Source organism: Girardinichthys multiradiatus, chromosome 22 (assembly GCF_021462225.1).
Source record: "Girardinichthys multiradiatus isolate DD_20200921_A chromosome 22, DD_fGirMul_XY1, whole genome shotgun sequence".
In the NCBI taxonomy this organism is placed as follows: Eukaryota; Metazoa; Chordata; class Actinopteri; order Cyprinodontiformes; family Goodeidae; genus Girardinichthys; species Girardinichthys multiradiatus.
In genome coordinates this window covers 3,948,395-3,969,213 of record NC_061814.1, presented here as the reverse complement: position 1 = coordinate 3,969,213, position 20,819 = coordinate 3,948,395, and the positions used below count along the sequence as shown (strand labels likewise).

At 43.7% G+C, this 20,819-nt stretch overlaps 1 protein-coding gene across 5 annotated transcripts in view; it reads left to right on the top strand.

Moving 5' to 3' along the window:
- ltbp1 (latent transforming growth factor beta binding protein 1) overlaps positions 1-20,819 on the top strand; it is a 260,233-nt gene that overhangs the window by 115,807 nt on the left and 123,607 nt on the right. For 4 of the 5 annotated variants that reach the window (XM_047351281.1, XM_047351283.1, XM_047351284.1 and 1 more), the window contains one exon: positions 3,423-3,596. In XM_047351281.1, coding sequence (XP_047207237.1) covers positions 3,423-3,596 — 174 coding nt within the window. The remainder of the gene's footprint in view (positions 1-3,422; positions 3,597-20,819) is intronic. The other variant, XM_047351282.1, reaches the window with a different exon arrangement.

The following is a 20,819-nucleotide window of genomic DNA, read 5'->3' as shown; positions in this document are numbered from 1 at the left end:
GCCCTGTAATCAGATCCTGATCTGCTACACCTACCAGGGAACGCTCTAGAGCAGAGGGGGGAAAAAACACATACACAAATTGCACACCAACACAGAGGTCTGACACCTTCATTTGAGTATGAGCAATGATCGCTTGAGTTAGCAGTGATCTCTATTGATAACAATGTGGCCAGGTCTATTTCATTTGATGCTATTCTTGACAAATGGGCAAGTGCAAAAGGCACAACATATAACAATTTAGTTTTAACATTCTTTTACAGAGTACAAGCTGTTGTTCAGGTGAGAATAAAAGTCTTTAATAGTAATGTATATTTTACAACCATGAATAAGTAAGATTTATACACATAAACATAAAAAAAGACAAGGTCCGGCTTTGGGGGTAGGGTGGGGGTTGGGGGAGCCTTTAATGTGTTCACATACCCCTCAGAAAGTAGGGAGTTTCTTGTGTTTTTTGTTCCTCAGCTTTTTTTCTTCCCATGTAACCTATCATAATCATTACATTTTAATGGTGCTGTAACTTAACATCCTTTACATAAAATGTATTTGTTCAGTGATGCATTTTCTTGCACTTTGAAATCTTACATATACCCAGTAAGCACCGGTCTAGATGACAAAGATTCGTAAAATGAGTGAATAATCTTTTTTTTCCACAGAAGATAATTAAATGTAACACATATTGTTTTCATGAGTATTTTTAAAAGAAACTTTAATATCAGAGACCACAAAAATCACATGTGGCCTTCCCCAAGGGTCCATCTTAGGGCCCCTCCTATTCAATATCTACATGCTCCCCCTAACTCAGATTTTAATAAACAACAACGTAAGTTATCATAACTATGCAGACGACACACAGCTATACGTTACGATGTCACCAGGTGACCATGAACCCATTCATGCGCTGGGTAAATGCTTAGAAGAAATCAATGCATGGATGGGCCTAAATTTTCTTCAACTGAATCAAAGCAAAACTGAAGTAATAATATTTGGACCAAAGGAATAGCGTTTAAAAGTTAGCACACAGCTTCAGTTAATACAGTTAGAAACCACCAGTCAGGCCCGAAACCTGTGTGTAGTGATGGACTCAGACCTGAACCTTCAGAGGCACATAAAGGTAGTAACTAGGTCGGCCTTCTATCACCTAAAGAACATCTCCAGACTTGTTGTCAGTGTATCAACCACCTAGACCTCTCAGGTCTTCTGGCTCAAATCTACTCTGCAGAACGAGAACCAAACATGGAGAAGCAGCTTTTAGTTCTTATGCTCCACTAATCTGGAATAAACTGCCAGAAAACTGTAAAAGCGCCAAAACCCTAAGTTGCTTTAAATCAAGATTAAAAACTTATTTGTTTAGAGTGGCCTTTGACTGTGCCATTTAGGCATGATTAGTTGCGTTTTCATTCAAATTTTCCTTACATTTTCTTGTCCATCATTCTATTCTCTTTATTTTTATTTTATTTAACTTTTTTAAATTACCTCTGTTGTTTGATTTTATCATTTGATTTATTTTTCTGTGTCTGTATCTGTGTTTATTTGCTTTGTGACTGTATTGTAATTGTATGTACAGCGCTTTGAATGTCTCGTTGCTGAAAAGCGCTATATAAATAAACTTACCTTACCTTACCTTAATATGATTACATTTTTCCTTAGTAATGGCAAGTTAACACCCTCCAGTGCGCAATATGAAAATTGGATTGTATGTTTGGCCTGTGTGTTGTTTCATTAAAGATCATGTTTCTAGTGTAAGAATTATGATTATTGATGAATTCATATTTATTAAGAATTATAATTTAAAATCATAATTTGAAAAAAACATTTTCTTAACCAAAAATCATTACTTACGAATCGAAATCAGAGATGTCCTCTGGTGTTGTAATTATGGCTCCAAGCCTTTGATAATTACAATTATTAAATTCTCAGTAATAATTGATAACTATTACTAGATGTCACTGTTTAATCAACCGCTTCATCAAAGGTGGGGGAACTTTGACCTTATTTTGACAGACAAATCACTCTTGCTCAAAATAAACACAAACGCTTTCTCTTTATCTATGTGAATATTTTTGAAATCAACAGCCATGATACACCTCGCTATTCTGATTCAATAATCTTCACCTAATCAAGCATGCAAATATTCTACACAAAAGGGGTAAAATAACTAACTAAACAAGATAAAACAACATTGAGTGTGTATGAAAGTCAAACCAGCAGTTATGGCAAAAACAAGAGAAAATATGGTACTGAGGGAAGCTTGCGTAGCGGCCTCCACCAGGCTGCAGTCATAAAACCCCCAAAGTTGGAGCTCAATGAAACACAAAGGGTCATAAAACTTTTAGGCGGCAACCAGTGGAAAAACACGAAGAGTGAAGACAAAGGAATAGTGAGTATTCCACCATGAGGTTCTAGCAGTCCAAATTTAAGTTCACCTGAGTCTGCGCTCAGGTTTTTCAAACACAGTGAGACACACACAGCTTCAAAGCGCGGCGGCCTCTTAGAGTTCAACATAAGCAGCAATCAAAGTTTCAATAAGACATTGCATGCACATACATGTGAAACAGCTTACAGGCCCTGACGAGGCAGTACACTTTGCAGATGGGTTTGGATACAGCACAGAAATGCCAGCAATCAGCACAAAGGGAACAGATCTTTGATTATGCAGAGAAGTGAAGAATACAGAAAGACTTAAAGACACTTGCCAAAGGAATAGAGGACTCTTTTATGTTAATAATGGGTAGAAAGACAAATTATGAGATAAATTCTGTGAGATGATGTAGTGTTGTTGTAAATGTGTTTGCCTTCAATTATCTTTTTTTCTTGCTTTTTGTTTTTTTGGGCTGGCATTCTTGAGGGTGGGGAAAAGAAGCTCCAGACAGAATGAGTTCATAAGCTCTTTGAGGTTTTAGTTCTGGCTTTTAGCAGTGGATTACGTGAGCGATTCAGTCTTCATGTGAGGTTAGGAAGTTCTGAGGATAGTTAGGTAAACCTGAAGTCAAACAAAATGAAAGATTGAAGGAAAAGAAACCAGCAGAATGAGAACTGTGTGCACAAGAGCAGAAGTTTGTTCATTGTTTTGTCTACTTTGAAACCAAGTTTGCGTCCGAGGAAGAACTGGACAACATCCCGGAGTTTAGTTTGTTAACCTCACCCACATATTTTCTTTTTTTCTTACTTCTCATTCACATTTCAGAGGCGTCGTTGGATTAAGTTGAGAGGGAGGAGGAACAGATAGGCATGAGCAATTGAAGGAGGACAGACTTTCTGAAGGTTTCCAGAAATGTTAAAGGCAACATAGTTTTGTTCACTGTTTTGACTGAAGTCTCAGCAGTTCAGTGTAACAAGATTCAACCTGAGAGTCATTAAACTTCTGATGGATCTAACAAGACTCTTTGTGCTCTCCCTCCTCCTGGTTTGTGCCATTTTATCAGCAGCACTGGGGAACCAAACAGGAAGGATCAAGGTGGTCTTCACACCCACCATCTGCAAAGTGACCTGCATAGGAAGCAGATGTCACAACAACTGTGAGAAGGGAAACACCACCACCATCATCAGTGAGAACGGCCACACCACAGACACACTGACAGCTCCAAACTTCAGAGTAGGTAAGTAATCCTAACTCTGGTTGCTTTTAACACATACACACACTGGAGATTTTCAGAAGTACGTTTTTCCAAGTCAAGTCTCAAGTCTTTGAGGTGCAACTCCAAGTCAAGTCTCTAACGACTTAAATAAACATTTTGTCATCAAATCCACATCATCACCTGTTTATCCCTGTCTTCATATTGTCCACTATGTTGCACTAAATATGGTTAGAAGGCTAACAATGGTTATTATTTACATTTGTTACCCCAAAAGCAGGACCTTTCAGAAATATTAATCCTGCCAAGTTTACATAGGAATAATTAATATTCCGCTTCCACACAACTTACACAGCAAGTGTCCTGGGTGCACACAACCATGCTCTATCATAAATGTAATCTAGTCAATAAAACAGTTTACCTGTTTTTTTAAGTAAATACATGGGTGTTCTAGTTGTTCTGCCACTCCTTCATACCTGATGTTTTTTTGGTTTTTGGTTGACATGTAATAGGTTTGACAGTTAGGTGTGTGGAGTGAACATCCTGAACTGTGTCCTGAAAGTTGAACATTTCATCTGAGGATCTCATGAAACAGCTTCAGTGCTGTGGATGACATTACATTAGTGTACTGTTGCATGGGTTCAGCAAACTGTGTCTCAACCTGCCTCTGTCTCAGAATGGCTGAGTGTCAGAGGAGAACAAGCTAAATTCTGCTCTGACTCAGCTGAACAAATTATTGGGGCTGGATTAATGCTAGCTTTAAAAACTGTTAACCCTGCATGAACCAGAGAGTTTATTGCCTACATGGAATGTGCAGTTACTGTACCCTCACAGGTTTTACAGTAACAAATGTAGTGCATTACTATGTATTATTATTAGAGCTGTGACTTTGTATGTCATCGTTAGTTTGCGTCTTCATACTTATAAAAGTGATCTCAAGGTATCTAAAGGTAACTAAAAGGTAACTAAAATATTAGTACCAACTTTTGCTTAACTGATCAGTGTATAAGAAAAGCTGAATTTGAAAATTGTTTGGTAATTTTTTTGAATGTTTTATTTCTTACATTATTTTACTTATAATAATTAGAATGATGAGTGCTTTAAAATATTTGACCTTTGGGTGGACATATTTTACTTCTTTTTTTTCTCTCTCTATCTATCTATCTATCTATCTATCTATCTATCTATCTATCTATCTATCTATCTATCTATCTATCTATCTATCTATCTATCTATCTATCTATCTATCTATCTATCTATCTATCTATCTATCTATCCATCCATCCATCCATCCATCCATCCATCCATCCATCCATCCATCCATCCATCCATCCATCCATCCATCCATCCATCCATCCATTCATCCATCCATCCATCCATCTTTTTTACCAGCTGTATTTAGATATAATTTCTATGTTTTTTCTTTATCTTTTCAACTGTGTGTCCATCTTTCTTATTTTTTCTTATCTTCAGGGGGACCTGTAAGGCGTGCTTGTTCAAATTTTTAGGCTAAGTCCACGGTTCTCTCAGAACTCACCACTGCAGATTTAGAGGTTGTACAGCTATAGTTTGCTGTGCTGAAACAAGACCATTAATGTGGGATTTGTGTCATGCCTGTACTGTCAAGAATCACATTAAAAGTAATACTGTGCAAAAAATATGCTGTTCACTTCTGTACTGAGCAATAAACACAGAAAGAGCCTTTATTGCTAATTGCTAAATGTTTGAAATACTTTGTAGTTAGAGTTGTGTTTGAAATGCACGTCAGACTCCTCTTCTGCTATCAGTTGTTTGATACAGATGGACTTCACCTGCAGTGCCGTCCACTTTTTAAAGTAAGAACTACAGCACTGGTAGCAGGCTGTGCCTCAATCGCATGTATAAATGGACATTCATATTTCTTTTTTTTTTTCGTCTTCTGTGTTCTGTCCAGCAGAGTAGCACTCAGAGTTGTTGTCTGAGTGTCAAGACAAAGCCCAACAGATTTACTTTCACAAATGGAGCATTACCGCTAACGCTTTAAAGCACTGGTTGATATTCATAAAAAGAAACTTTGAGAAATGGCTTTCTTCTTGCCACTCTTCCATAAAGGCCAGATTTGTGCAGTGTACGACTGATTGTTGTCCTATGGACAGACTCTCCCACCTCAGCTGTAGATCTCTCCAGTTCATCCAGAGTGTTCATGGGCCTCTTGGCTGCATCTCTGATCAGTCTTTTCCTTGTTCCAGATGAGAGTTTAGAGGGATGGCCGGGTTTTGGTAGATTTGCAGTGGTCTGATACTCCTTCCATTTCAACATGATTGCTTGCACAGTGCTCCTTGGGATGTTTAAAGCTTGGGAAATCTTTTTGTATCCAAATCCGGCTTTAAACTTCTCCACAACAGTATCTCGGACCTGCCTGGTGTGTTCCTTGGTCTTCATGATGCTCTCTGCGCTTTGAACAGAACCCTGAGACTATTACAGAGCAAGGGCATTTATACGGAGACTTGATTACACACAGGTGGATTCTATTTATCATCATCAGTCATTTGGGACAACATTGGAACATTCAGAGATCCTCACTGAACTTCAGGAGTGAGTTTGCTGCACTGAAAGAAAAGGGGCCGAATAATATTGCACCCCCCACTTTTCAGTCTCTATTTGTTAAAAAAAGTTTGACACATCCAATAAATTTCATTCCACTTCACGATTGTGTTCCACTTGTTGTTGATTCTTAACAAAAAAATTTAATTTTATATCTTTATGTTTGAAGCCTGAAATGTGGCAAGAGGTTGAAAAGTTCAAGGAGGCTGAGTACTTTCGCAAGGCACTGTATTTAGTGGTAAATGCAGCTCAATATGGAACATTTGTGTATCTATTAACACCAGAATCTAAACACCTGTGGGTCTGATTGTAAGCGCGCATATGTGCATACAAGGTTTCTCCATAAAAATTTGTAATAGTGAGTGTGAGGAGCCACAGGCCCACCCCCTTGGACCCGGGACAGATACGGAGGAGATCCGAGCTACAGACTTCAAAAGGCCCCCCAGAGCACAGGAACCCCAGGAGAACCAACGCAGGGACTACCGTAACCCCCCCAGAGCGGGGCAGGGGAGAATCCCAGGGGAACCTCCCAGCAGCCACAGTGCAGAAACTCCAGGGAGCTGCAGCCCATGGGCCCCGCTGGCAGCGGTCTATGCCCGAGCAGATCCAGCCATGGATCCGGGACCACTCCTCAAGCAGAGGCCCGCCCCAGCCCGGGGGTCCAGGCCCTGGCAAGCAGCCACCGGAAATGAACTAGCACACACCAAAGCACCCAGCCCTGGATACCGAGAACCACAAGTACACCGGCAGGCAGAGATACCAACCACCGGCAGGTAGTGTGGCGGGGAGGGAATAGGGCCCACATTTGATGGGGGCCTAAACTAATCCAGGAGAGGGAGCAGCCCAAGACCCAACCTGACACAAAAAACAGGCACACACAATCACACATTCCCACCCTACTGCATACACATAAAAATACTCACGCACACAAAGTAAAGAAAAAACAACAATGGACGTTGTACACTCACTCACACTCCCCATACATACTCTATACTCCCAGGTCCAGCGGCCGATACCCCATTGGGACAACCAGCCCCCGGACCCAGGAGGTGGTCCCCTTCCCTCTGGGGTGGAGACAGGCAACCCAGCACCTGAACCCAGCCGGGGCTAGCCCGGGCTCGTGCCTGAACCTGAGCGACCCCGACCCCTCCTGAAAAGCCGACAAAGCAACACCCACACAGCGCAAACTCAGCACACAGCCTCGCTCCAAGCTGCCTTGCCATGTCCCACCCCCACCATATAGCGCGCCGCAACAGCAAGGCAGGGGCCCCGCGCAAAGCCGCCCCAGCCCACGCCCACAGGCGCAACAGGGCGCAACACCGTTGAGCTCACAACGGAGCCCCCGACCCCACACCAAGACGGGACAAACGCACCCGGCAAGTGGCCGGCGTCCCCACCACGCCCGTGCAACCACACAGACACACCACATCACTGCCATTGAAACAATAGCCCAGGTAGAAACATTATCCAGCTCAGCTCTACAATCACCACTCGGCCGATCCAGATGCCGGTGACCCCACATCCCAGAGGACACAACCCCCTCACCCCACATGCTGCAGACCCCCACACCACCCCCTAGCCCTCCACCTCGACACAACAGCCAGCAGAGCAGCACACCGGCAGGCCCGCCCAACCATTCAGCGACCCTCAGCAGCCCCAGCACATCAGTCCGTGAGAGGGAAACATGCACCAGCCAGGTAACCGGGCTGGGCAGGCCAACCGCTCCAGGCGAAGCACATCCCATCAGCCGCCCCAGTGCGGGCAGAAGACATGCTCCACCGCCCCACCCACCTGACTGCCAACTGTAGCCCTGCGCCCGGCCAGGGGCAAGAGTCACAGAAGGAAGCATTGGAGGAAGGCCACCACAGCACCCACACCCCGGAGGAGCCACCCACCCTTCCGCACTGCACACCACACTGCACCAAGCAAGCTGGCCAGCCCCTCCATCAAAGCGAAGCCACATCTCAATTAACACTGCACACTGCCCAGCCAAGACCCCCTTGCCGGAGCCCGATGCCTCCCCAACCGACTGACCGGGCACTGAAGCCAGGGACCAAGATCCAAGGCAATCCAAACAATCCCGAGAGGGCTAGCCCCAGCACCAGACAACCCCCAAAACCTGAACCTCAACCCCAGCCCAGATCTCGACCAGAAGGCCCGTTCCCTCTCCCGGCCTCTGACCCCAGACGGCAAACAGCAAACGAGGGTGTGAAAAGACCCCAAGCCTACCTCCGCCCACCCATATGTGGTGTTGTTGCGTGTTGTTGTAGTGTGCATTTAAAAAGCAAAATGCCCCCCCACCCCACTCAGAACCCTGAATGTCTATATGCAACTTAACCCTTAGAGGTGAGCGCAGGCACCCTTAGAGGTGAGCACAGGCACCAGAGGTTAGGGTAATAAAATACCCTCCCTCTTGGTGCCATTGAGCGCACTCACACCCACATATTTCATTTTTAAAGTGGCTTCATATTTTCGTAATACTAGAGAAGCAGGACATAGATCCAGTACATTTACTTTATTTTAACTGTGGACTCCTGGACCTTGGCTGTTTTGGTGCTTTTAGACTGAAGTGCCTCTATTCAGTGGTTCAGGTCTATTTTGCTGAAAACAGCTTCTCAGCCCACATACAGGAACCTCAAATATTACTTTTAATATAGGAAATGTCAAAATACTCATAGAAACTTGCAAAAAGCTGGATGGTAATTAAGGGATTGATTGCTGTAATGCATATAAAGATTGTTTCATTGATAATTGAAAAGGCCATAATGTCATGATTAGTGGGTGTTTTTTGGGTTTTTATCATTATTTCTAGGTTTTGAATCATGCTTCTGTTTATTATTTTCCTGGTCATGCTTTAGTTTTGTCTTCTAGTTCATGTTTTGTAAAGTTAGGTTTTTGGAACTGGTTATGCTTTAGATTCATGTTTTTCTAGTTGTGTTTGCTCCAGTCACGTTTTGTTCTCTCCTGTCTGTTATCAATTAACTTTATTCGGTTCACCTGCACCATGTCAATCAGTCTTCCTGCTTCTCTTGTGTCATGTCCTATATATACTCTGCCGTTATGTTTACTCCTCGCGGAAACATTCACAGTTCACAGTTCATGGATCATTGTTCACGCCAAGCCTGTTTTTCCTGCCTGTCCACGCCTGCTTCTGCCACCACCTGTCAGTGAATATCATTGTTATATTAGATCTGGTTACTCACCACTGATGGTTCCTGTCCGTCTGCATTCCGGGGTCCTCCGCTACACAAGCCATGACAGAATGTTTCCACCAAACATGGACCTCGGACGGAAGGCAGGAGAACGCCCGTAATCGCTGGGTTCAGCAGCAGATGGAGGAGGAGGTGAAACATCTGCCGACCAATCTGGAGGTTCTACCCTCTCCACTACTGCTGGAGCAGATGGAGCGTGAGGCGGTTCAGCGACGTTCTCCGCCTGCTCCCCTGGTTGTGCACCCTGATCTGGAAGTGAAGCCGCTGTTTTCCTCTTGCCGCAAGAAACGCGGGCGTGGAGCGACATGCTGCTGTTCGGCCGGAGAGGAAGTAGGTCCCATGCCCGCTGACGTGAGGGCTGCATTGAGTATTCCCACATCTTCGTCTGCCACAGCACCGTCACCCAGGCTCGCTGTGGAACCGCCCATGCCATCTTCGCTCGTTCCAGCCCAGGTTTCCATGGCAACACCAGACGAGCTGGAGGAGCAGTTGAGGTTATATGGACGCCAGCTTAAAAGCTTTAGGTGGATCAGCCTTTTGCATTCCTCTCCTGAGCTTAAGGCCAAGGTCAAAGAGATGGAGGAAGATTACGAGGCAGCAGTAAGGCAGTTTTACTGCCACCCACCTCCATCCTCTCCTAGTCTCCAGAGCAAAGCTGCAGATCAGCCCATGCCAGGTCTCGAGAGCGGTGCTGCAGCTCGGTTCATGCCAGGTCTCCAGAGCGGTGCTGCAGCACAGCCCATGCCAGATCTCCAGCGCGGTGCTGATGAGCTGCCCTCGGCAAGGCTCCAGAGCGGTGCTGCAGCTCAGCAGTCGCCGTGTTTCCAGAACAAAGCGGCAGCTCAGTCCACGTCATGTCTCCAGAGCGCCGCCATTGTACAGCCCAAGTCTGCCTCAACCTCCTCCACATGTTGCAGAGGACGTCGGAAGAGGGACGCCTTGGCTCAAGTCATCGGGGGTACAGTGGACACCTCGGGTCAAGTCATCGGGGGTCTGGCCGACGCCTCGGCTCAAGTCATTGGGGGACCGGCCGACGCCTCGGCTCAGGTCATTGGGGGTCCGGCCGACGCCTCAGCTCAAGTCATTGGGGGTCCCGCTGATGCCTCAGCCCCTGCTCACGCCACTGAGGGTCTCGGTGACGTCACAGGTCCTGCTCTCGCCACTGAGGGTCTCATTGATGCATCAGCCCCTGCTCACGCCACTGAGGGTCTCGGCAATGCCACAGGTCCTGCTCTCGCCACTGAGGGTCTACGTGGCGCCTCAGGTCCTGCTCACGCCACTGAGGGTCTCCACGATGCCTCACGTCCTGCTGTCACCACTGAGGGTCTGGCTGACGCCTCAGGTCCTGCTCACGCCACTGAGAGTCTCCACGACACCTCAGGTCCTGCTCTCACCACTGAGGGTTTTGCTGACGCCTCAACTCCTGCTCTCGTCACTGAGGTTCCCGGCGACGCCTCAAGGTCTGGTCTCAAGGTCTTCCAGGGGTTCACTGAGAGAGTGGTCCTCATCCTAATTTCTGAACCGCAAGACGAGGGGTTCAAGGACAAACCACTACCGGATCCTGTTCCTGAGGGGTTCAAAGAGAAACTCGTCCTTGTCTTGGACTCTGAACCGAGAGACGAGGGGTTCGAGGACAAAGCGCCGCCGGATCCTGTTTCTGAGCGGTTCGGGGAGAAACTCATCCTCGTCTTGGCTTCTGAATCCGGAGACCAGGGGTTTGAGGACGAACCGCCGCCTGAGCCTGTTCCTGAGTGGTTCAAGGACGGACCTCCACCAGATCCTGTTCCTGAGCGGTTCAAGGAAAAACGTGTCCTTGTCTTGGCCTCTGAACCCAGAGGCGAGGGGTTCGAGTTCTCCAAGGGTCCCGTCGGCTCTGCCTCAGCCTCTGAGAGATCGCAAGGCTCTGCTTCAGCCTCTGAGAGTTCGCCAGGCTCTGCTTCAGCCTCTGAGGGTTCGCCGGCCTCCACGGTCTCTACGTCTCTGCTGGCCTCCACATCTTCAATGCCGTTGCCGGCCTCCACGTTCTCCATGTCTCTGCCAGCCTCTAGGTCCTCGTCTTCATCGCCACTTCTGGTCTCCACGTTTTCTTCCGCGGTCGGCCAGACTCTTGTTCCTTCGTCGCTAACCTCTGGACCAGTCTCTACGCCTCTGTCGGCATCCACATCTTTGCCGGCCGCCCTGGTTCTTGAACACTAGGTTCTTGATCACAGTTGAACTTTGTGCCTGCTTGAGACGACCTCCTCGTCGCCCGCCTGAACCTTGTGCCTTGGTTTCTGCTTGTGTTTCTGGTGGGTGGAGAAAGCCCTCCACCCGCCCTGTATGGGTTGTTTTTGTTTTTTGTTTTTTGTTTCTTTTGTGATGCGTATCGGCCAATAAACTGTGTGCTTAAAATAAGCACATGGCTACTTAAAGCAGCTGCAATTTGAAAAAGAAAGTGTTTCTGCAAGATGGACCAAGCTGAACGTCCAAGAACTGAACTGCGGCCAGAGTTCAAGTTCATCAGGACTGATGACGACACTGGACTCTCTTCAGATTCTGAATGAGAAGGAGATGAAGCGGAAGACATTGTTGATAGTGACTGCATAAATTTGGAGAACATTCCTAGTTTCCAACTGACGTTAACCCAAGATGAGGATGACAAAGAAAGCTTGGACTGGCGACAGAGGAGCTAGAACGTAAGATATCAGAAGCTATTGCCATCACAACATTTGAAGAAAACGGAGATGGCGAAACGGAGAAGATCTGTAACTTTGGCAGTAAATGCTATGGGAGAAGAAAGGAGAATTCCTCACTTGGGACACAGTCCTTTAGCAAACCTTCTCCAGCTCTAACGTACAACATACGGATGGATTCTTTAGAAACAGAATGGTAGTGGCAGGACATGAGAATCATCAGACATCTTGAAGTAAACCGGCGTACTGTAGAAACTTCAGCGATGACATCCACCAAGGAACAAACGAAAAGAAAACATGCCAAGACAACCTATTTAAGGCATCAAAGTCTGTAGGAATAACTTTCAGTTTCACATGGGGGGAGTTTGATAACTTAAAAAAAAAAAAATATTATGATGCATCATATTGAAAATAAATCATATATTTTCAGTGAAGCCGACAAGTTCTCGAAAGCCTGAACAGTCAAATATTAAAATCTGAGAGAAATATTTCCTTTGTTTCCCCTGTTTCCCAGAATTTCCACAGAATTCCCCCTGTTCAGAAACTCCTTTTCAAAAGGTGTAAACTATTGGCCCATATCTCTATTTAGCTGCAGTCATGATGCAATTTGCAGACACAGATAACATGCAGAAATAAAAAAATAACTGAAGAATTGAAATTTCTCAATTTTGTAAATGTCAAGTGTTTTAGGTAAAGTTTTTTACTCAGTTTTTCTTGTGTAGTTGTGTTACCGTTTTGGACAGTTGAAAGATGTTGAAATGAAATGCACACAAATATTGTAATGCATTGCTGTAAATTATCTTTACATAGAAAAATAGTGCTGTGAGTTCAATGACAGTTCAGTCATTGGAGCTTCTGTTGACAAACATTGTTGGGGGAGGTGTTGCAGCAAGCTATACAAAGTTATCGAAATTAACATCTTGTGTTACCGCCCAGCTTCCAGGGTGATTCTAACAAAACTTTGCAGCCACTCCTTAAAGTACTTTGGAAAGTCCCAACATTCAAATGGTCATATCTATAATTCTTTTTTGAATTCCACAAATTTGACATCATTGAAAAGTTTAGAGTCCACTTTTCAGGATCTGTAAATAACTCTAAATAACCCCGGGTAGACTTGCCCCTGGTTTTGCCACGGCCTGTCATATTTGTTGAGAGATGCTTGTCTTATTTCCTAATAAAATTTATGGTATAGCTTTTCTTGTCTTATTGACCAGATTATTTTTATAGCTACTACAAGTTACCTTCATCTATCAACATACAAATACACGTTTACCTAGGATAAGTGTACAGATTTTTTTACACTAGAGCAACATTCACTCAGTCACACTAAACACATTCACATACCAGTAGGCAGATTGTACGGCAACTTAGGGTTGGGGTATTTCCCAGGGAGGAAACTGGATTTGAATCCATAAGTTTCTGATTGCAAGATAAAACCTCATCCTAATGAGCCAAAGTTATCCTGAACAACTTGATATACAAATCAATAGCTAATTAAAATCACAACCTCCTGACTGTCAGGACAACTGTCCTGCTGCCTGCTTTTCTTTTGACAAGAACAAGAAAATCAAAACATAGAACTGACTGTTGGCCTCACTCAACTGGCTTCTTGTCCATTACAAGATGTATTGCAAGATTTTATCATTATTTTTTTAAGGTTCTTAATAGTCTGGGCTCATCCTCTTTAGTCAATATTTTACATTATTGTATTTAATGAAAAATGTTAAAGTCAATCAATCTGAAGTTCTTTGATGTTACAGGGCTAAACACAGTTGTATTTTGGATGCTGCCTTTGCAGTTGCGTCTACTAAATTCTGAAATAATTTGTCAACCCACATAATAGCTTTATATTTTTCTTAATACAAGACGTATGCCAAGCCACTATAGAGAATGTTCTTCTTTTGCAGCAACATCCAACATTTGTAGGAATATAATGGTGACATCCCCAGCTTTTTATTTCACCTCTAGGTTTGACCTACATCTATCTAAAGGTCCTGGCTTGTGTTCCTGCCGAGGCTTGCCCTTGTTCCTGCCCTTCCCTTAAACCATTTTCCCACCTTCTTTTGTCTGTCTTATCTGTTTGGAAATGAGCAGAACTGAAGCACGATGATAGTTTATTTGAAATCCAAACTGAGCTTCAGGGAGTGCGACAAAATAAATTACACTTGCTATGTTGTCATACTTTTGTTTGAGAGAAAAAATGGATATGAAATAACTCGCGATGTCAGGAAAGCAACAAGGTGGATCTATTTGTTCTCCTTCAAAGTGTTTGATATCCTGTATGCCCTGTATGAGTTTTCATGTCCAGAACACATGGTCTGAGTTTCAGCAGGTCTCTATAAATACTAGAAAGACTAAAGACACTGAAACTGATAAAAGTGTAAACATGACCTATGATTTCACATAGTCTTTTAATATGGTCAGTGCATTGCCAAGTGTCTTAAGCAGAGAAGATGGTGGAAAAACCGAGAGAAAAGAGAGATATTCTCCTACAATAAACAAATAAACAACAGTAAATTATTAAAACGCTGCCGGCTCGGTCAAGCAGGGATCCACCCCCTTCACACCCTGAAGTCAAGATGGAGCCTACGATGGCAGCCTCGGAGCTTCGCTCTCTCTTTGTTTTTGTATTTTGTGTGTTTTTATGTCTTTCGAGCCACAGTTCTGTGGTCTCATTCAGTAGAGAGGAACTTCTCAACATCAGAGAGTCCTCTCTTGGGATTTTTTCACCATCTTTCATCGATCCGAGGTTCATTGAGCTCCTGGCAAGCGGAGTTGCGGCGCTCTACGGGATACTGCGTCGCCAGCAGGAAGGGGTCAGAAAAGAAAGAGGGACAGAGATGATGGATTTGATCAGGGAGGACATGAGGGTACAGAGAATGGACAGACTGTTTTCCATCTTAGAAAGAATGGTACTGAAATAAAGTGCTATATAAGAAATAAATACGTTTTGTTCAGATAGTTTCTTAAAGTTTTAAGCTGTTCTAATAAATTTCAATATTGTTTTTGTCACCAATGTATTTTATTTCCATTTGACCTAACAATACATCAACTTCATTTAAATTTCTAAACAGAGTTTATTTTGAAAATTACAAATAGCATTTTAAACAGAATGTGGAAAAAAACCACATTCAAACAGATCAAGATTACAAGACAAAAGGCATAAAATAAAACTATGTACAAGTATTTACAATGGAGACAACAGGATCAACCTGAGTGACCAGTTCCTGGAAAAACATCTTGAACAGAACAAAAAGGCAGATGTCTTTCTGAACAGAAAGTCTCTGGAGATGTGGCTAAATCTCACACAAGGTCAGAGACTTGGATGGGATGCTGCAACTGAGACCTGTGGTTTGTCTTTCTGGATGGTGAGCGAAGCATCACACAGGTGGTCTGCAGATGTTTGTGATGCCTCTTTCCACATCATCAAGTTTAAAGGGCTGGCTGGACCACATCAGTAATCAGGAATGTAATCAGGAATATGCAGAATTAGAAGATGGTGCTCACAAAATATGACAATTAGTTATACCCCTCAAACATTAATCACATCTATAATATTATACTCGCCTGCATACAGTAGTCATGTTCTGGTGTTGTATATATATATATATATATATATATATATATATATATATATATATATACTGCTGAAAAAATAAAGGGAACACTTAATAGTTTGTAATCGGTCTGGACTGCATTTGTTAATTTCTACTTGAAAACAAAGCTCTTAACATAAGTTCACACGAAGAAGTTCACGTGTACCCACGAACCCACGTTTCTGCAGCCGGAGCAGTAACTGGGCCGGACTGACCGCAGCGCAGTGGCTTTCTGCAGCACGACCGCAGCTACATTGCGTTCAGTGTGACCAAGGCGTAACTCATTTACGTGTTCTTTCATCTTTAGTTTTTTTTTTTTCATTTTAAACGAAGAATCACTGGAGACTGACAGAATCTGCCATTTTGGGTTTTGTGTTTGTTTACTTTTTCAGTTAGGTGTTTCTATTCGTTTGGGTTTAGTAGTTATGTTTGTTTATTCCTTCTGTCATCCTGATGTTAGTTTTGTTCCCTCTCCTGCCCTCTAGTTTTAGTAGTTGTTTTTCCCCTTGCCCATAGTACCCTTGGTGGTTGCTTTCTCATTTATTTATTACTTAGAATGGTTTTCTCCTCTGGTTATTATTATTAGTACAGTTCTCTTTTCCTTCTTTGGTTTTTCTTGTTTAGTTTTTCACTTAGTATTTCTGTACTTATTCATTGTTAGTTAGGTTTATTTATTCTTGCGGTGTTATTCTAGTTTATTAGTTCCCTTTCCCATTTGGCCTTAGATCCCTTTTGTTATTGTTACCCAGTTGTTTTTTTTTCATTTTAATTAAACAATTGACAGTTCGGTTGTTTTCGCGGTTTTTATTTGAAAGTCTGTAGATGGTAAGTGATTTATTGTTCGTCCTGTCCTAATGCAAGCACCTGCTTTTTATGTCTGTGCACCACCTGTGTAAAATCTCCCAGTCCATTAAACGCAACAATCTCCTGGGCAACCGCTCTGTTTTGTAGGTAAGCGTGCATGCGCTCTTGTGTAGTGTATGTGAAATCTCTGGTCATACATGGTTTTTTCGAGCGGAACTGTGTTGTTGTAATTCAGCAAAATAACATGAAACACAACTACAGGTGCTTCTCAAAAAATTAGCATATTGTGATAAAGTTCATTATTTTCCATAATGTCATGATGAAAATTTAACATTCATATATTTTAGATTCATTGCACACTAACTGAAATATTTCAGGTCTTTTATTGTCTTAATACGGATGATTTTGGCATACAGCTCATGAAAACCCAAAATTCCTATCTCACAAAATTAGCATATCATTAAAAGGGTCTGAATCATCTGAATCAACGAGTTAACTCTAAACACCTGCAAAAGATTTAAAACTCCCAGCTTGGTTCATCACTCAAAACCCCAATCATGGGTAAGACTGCCAACCTGACTGCTGTCCAGAAGGCCACTATTGACACCCTCAAGCAAGAGGGTAAGACACAGAAAGAAATTTCTGAACGAATAGGCTGTTTCCAGAGTGCTGTATCAAGGCACCTCAGTGGGAAGTCTGTGGGAAGGAAAAAGTGTGGCAGAAAACGCTGCACATCGAGAAGAGGTGACCGGACCCTGAGGAAGATTGTGGAGAAGGGCCGATTCCAGACCTTGGGGGACCTGCGGAAGCAGTGGACTGAGTCTGGAGTAGAAACATCCAGAGCCACCGTGCACAGGCGTGTGCAGGAAATGGGCTACAGGTGCCGCATTCCCCAGACCTCGGCTACAGAGAAGCAGCACTGGACTGTTGCTCAGTGGTCCAAAGTACTTTTTTCGGATGAAAGCAAATTCTGCATGTCATTCGGAAATCAAGGTGCCAGAGTCTGGAGAAAGACTGGGGAGAAGGAAATGCCAAAATGCCAGAAGTCCAGTGTCAAGTACCCACAGTCAGTGATGGTCTGGGGTGCCGTGTCAGCTGCTAGTGTTGGTCCACTGTGTTTTATCAAGGGCAGGGTCAATGCAGCTAGCTATCAGGAGATTTTGGAGCACTTCATGCTTCCATCTGCTGAAAAGCTTTATGGAGATGAAGATTTCATTTTTCAGCACGACCTGGCACCTGCTCACAGTGCCAAAACCACTGGTAAATGGTTTACTGACCATGGTATAACTGTGCTCAATTGGCCTGCCAACTCTCCTGACCTGAACCCCATAGAGAATCTGTGGGATATTGTGAAGAGAACGTTGAGAGACTCAAGACCCAACACTCTGGATGAGCTAAAGGCCGCTATCGAAGCATCCTGGGCCTCCATAAGACCTCAGCAGTGCCACAGGCTGATTGCCTCCATGCCACGCCGCATTGAAGCAGTCATTTCTGCCAAAGGATTCCCGACCAAGTATTGAGTGCATAACTGTACATGATTATTTGAAGGTTGACGTTTTTTGTATTAAAAACACTTTTCTTTTATTGGTTGGATGAAATATGCTAATTTTGTGAGATAGAAATTTTGGGTTTTCATGAGCTGTATGCCAAAATCATCCATATTAAGACAATGAAAGACCTGAAATATTTCAGTTAGTGTGCAATGAATCTAAAATATATGAATGTTAAATTTTCATCATTACATTATGGAAAATAATGAACTTTATCACAATATGCAAATTTTTTGAGAAGGACCTGTAGTTACTCTCCCTTTGCTGTTAACTGGGGTATCTAGCAGCGGCCTCAGCCATCACCTAGTTTTCTGCAGGCTTTTCTTCTCGGCCGGGACGCCGCCATTGCTGGAGCTCCGTTCCTCTCCGGGACCCAACCTCGTCTTCTGGTGACTCCTAGCGAGAGAGGGGGGCGTGGCCCGGGTCACCAGAGCAGCCAAGGCTCCCGAGTTTCAGCCGGCAGCCAAGGCTCCCGTGTTTCAGCCGGCAGCCAAGGCTCCCGAGTTTCAGCCGGCAGCCAAGGCTGCCGTGTTTCAGCCGGCAGCCAAGGCTCCCGAGTTTCAGCCGGCAGCCAAGGCTCCCGAGTTTCAGCCGTCAGCCAAGGCTCCCGAGTTTCAGCCGGCAGCCAAGGCTCCCGAGTTTCAGCCGGCAGCCAAGGCTCCCGTGTTTCAGCCGGCAGCCAAGACGGACAAATTACAGAGCCTCAGCTAGCTGATAGGTCTCTTTCCCAAGTTCCAGAGTTCCAAGAGGGGTTGAAAGACGAACCTGCCTCCATCCCGAGTTTTCAAGTTCTGTGAGTGGTTCAGGGTTGAACCGCCTCTCACCCAAGTACCAGAGCACTGTGACTGTGTGCGCCTGTTTTTGGGCTGCTCCCTCTCCCGGATCAGCTTAGGCCCCCGTCAAATGTGGGGCCTATTTCCTCCCCGCCACTCTCCCTGCCGGTGGCTGGTGTCTCTGCGTTCTAGTTTATTGGTGGTTCTCAATATCTGGGGCTGGGTGCTTTGGTGTGTGCTGGCTTACTCTGGCTTACTTTAGGGTCAATATTGCACTCTCTTCATCCTTCTTTCTCTTCTCTATTCTTTTGTCCTTCTCTCCCTTTTTCCTTTTTGTTCATCCTTAATGCCCCACTTGTGATAGTAAATCTGTTGGGCTTCTTCATGGCACTGAGACAACAATTCTAAGTGCTACTCTGCCAGATAGGACATGTTAAAAATAAAAAGAAAGAAAAAACAGACATAATGAATTTCATTTTCCCAGCAGCTATACAAACTACTCATTATCAGGGGTGTATTTTTACTATGAACATAAAGCAGAAAGACATTAATATAAACATATTTCGTAGTTAAATTTTGCCAAATTCCAAAGTTGCTCGGAAATGATGTGAAAGGGGAAGTTTCCGGTCATACATTATGTGAGCGTCAATTATAAACTGTTAGGGCTAGAAGCCAAGTTGCATTAAAAACAGCATTAATATGGTGAAACTGTGCATTGCTGGTGGTGGCAGCAATACTACGACAGCAGCCGTTAGTCTGCACTAATTTCCTGAAGTGAAGAGGATCAGAGCTGCCTGGATCAGAGCCGTAAAACTGAGGGACTGATGGGCTTGTCCCACCAAGCACAGCCAGTTGTGACTAGCCAGCAACCCGCTATAAAAAAACCTGATGATGTCAGAGGTTGTGATATATTCCAGACAAAGGAGAATGTTGAAGCAGAGTCAATAGCGATGCTGTTCAGATATTTTTAATGTGTTTTGTTCTACAATGGGTGAGTTCACTGAGTGCAGCAAAGCTATATTTGTTGCTTAGTTTGGTGCATTTAATGTTTAATTGCTCGGTTTATAATACCTTAATTAACTCAGTAACTGATCTAATTGATCTCATGGAAACAACTGCTAATATATGCACGTGCATATATAAATATATGCGTGTATTTATTAATATAGTGAAATCTAGTCCGTTTTTAGCAAATTATTTTGACAATCCGGATGTTGTGCTCGTTCTGTTTCCTTTCCATAAATGTAATTGGATTTATCATAAAAATTCGATGTCACAGGCACTTTAAAGCAATTATGCTGAGGTGTTGTGTTTGATTTACTCCAAATGTGTTGCCAGACATCCCAACTTTGGTCTCATTTATTCGAAGGCCCATTTCAGAAGTCTTGCGGTCAATTCAGATACAACTGTGCAAACATAAATCATATAAGGGGTCAAAGAAACAAAAATTAAACTGAAATGAATTGAGGGTTTGAAACATTGTAAAATTAGGTGCCGTAAAAACCAACACGATTAATAACTTCTCTGTGAAAATTTGAATCTGTCAATTTGGAAGTCATTAAAATGATAGCATAAATATTGTTATAAATATTAAGGTTATCAATGTTAACGTTAGCTGTTTTCATTCACTGTCTTAATTTTAGCGCCTCCATTTTTACCACTTCAGTTTTATCATTCATCTCGTTCACGGTGTCATTTTTGTTACTTCGGGTAGATCGAAATACAGCAGCAGCCACGGCACGACAGCAGAGTACTTGTAGTCCGTGACCCACAACTTCCCATGATTCATTTTGGGTCAAATAGGATTGGTCAACTCGGGCAGCACGATGGAGGCAAAAATTGTGAATAAAAATGTAAATAATACGCTTTCTGTGACTCCAAATAAACATTCTTCGCTTGTGACTCCCCGCGGCTCTACCCCGTGGCCAACGATATCACTGCCGTACTATTCAAAATGCATGCAAATGGCTATGGACTACAAGTTCTTCACTGTCGCGCCGGGGCTGCTGCCGTATTCCGTATAAAACAGGCAAAGTTAAATTTGATAACCTTAATAT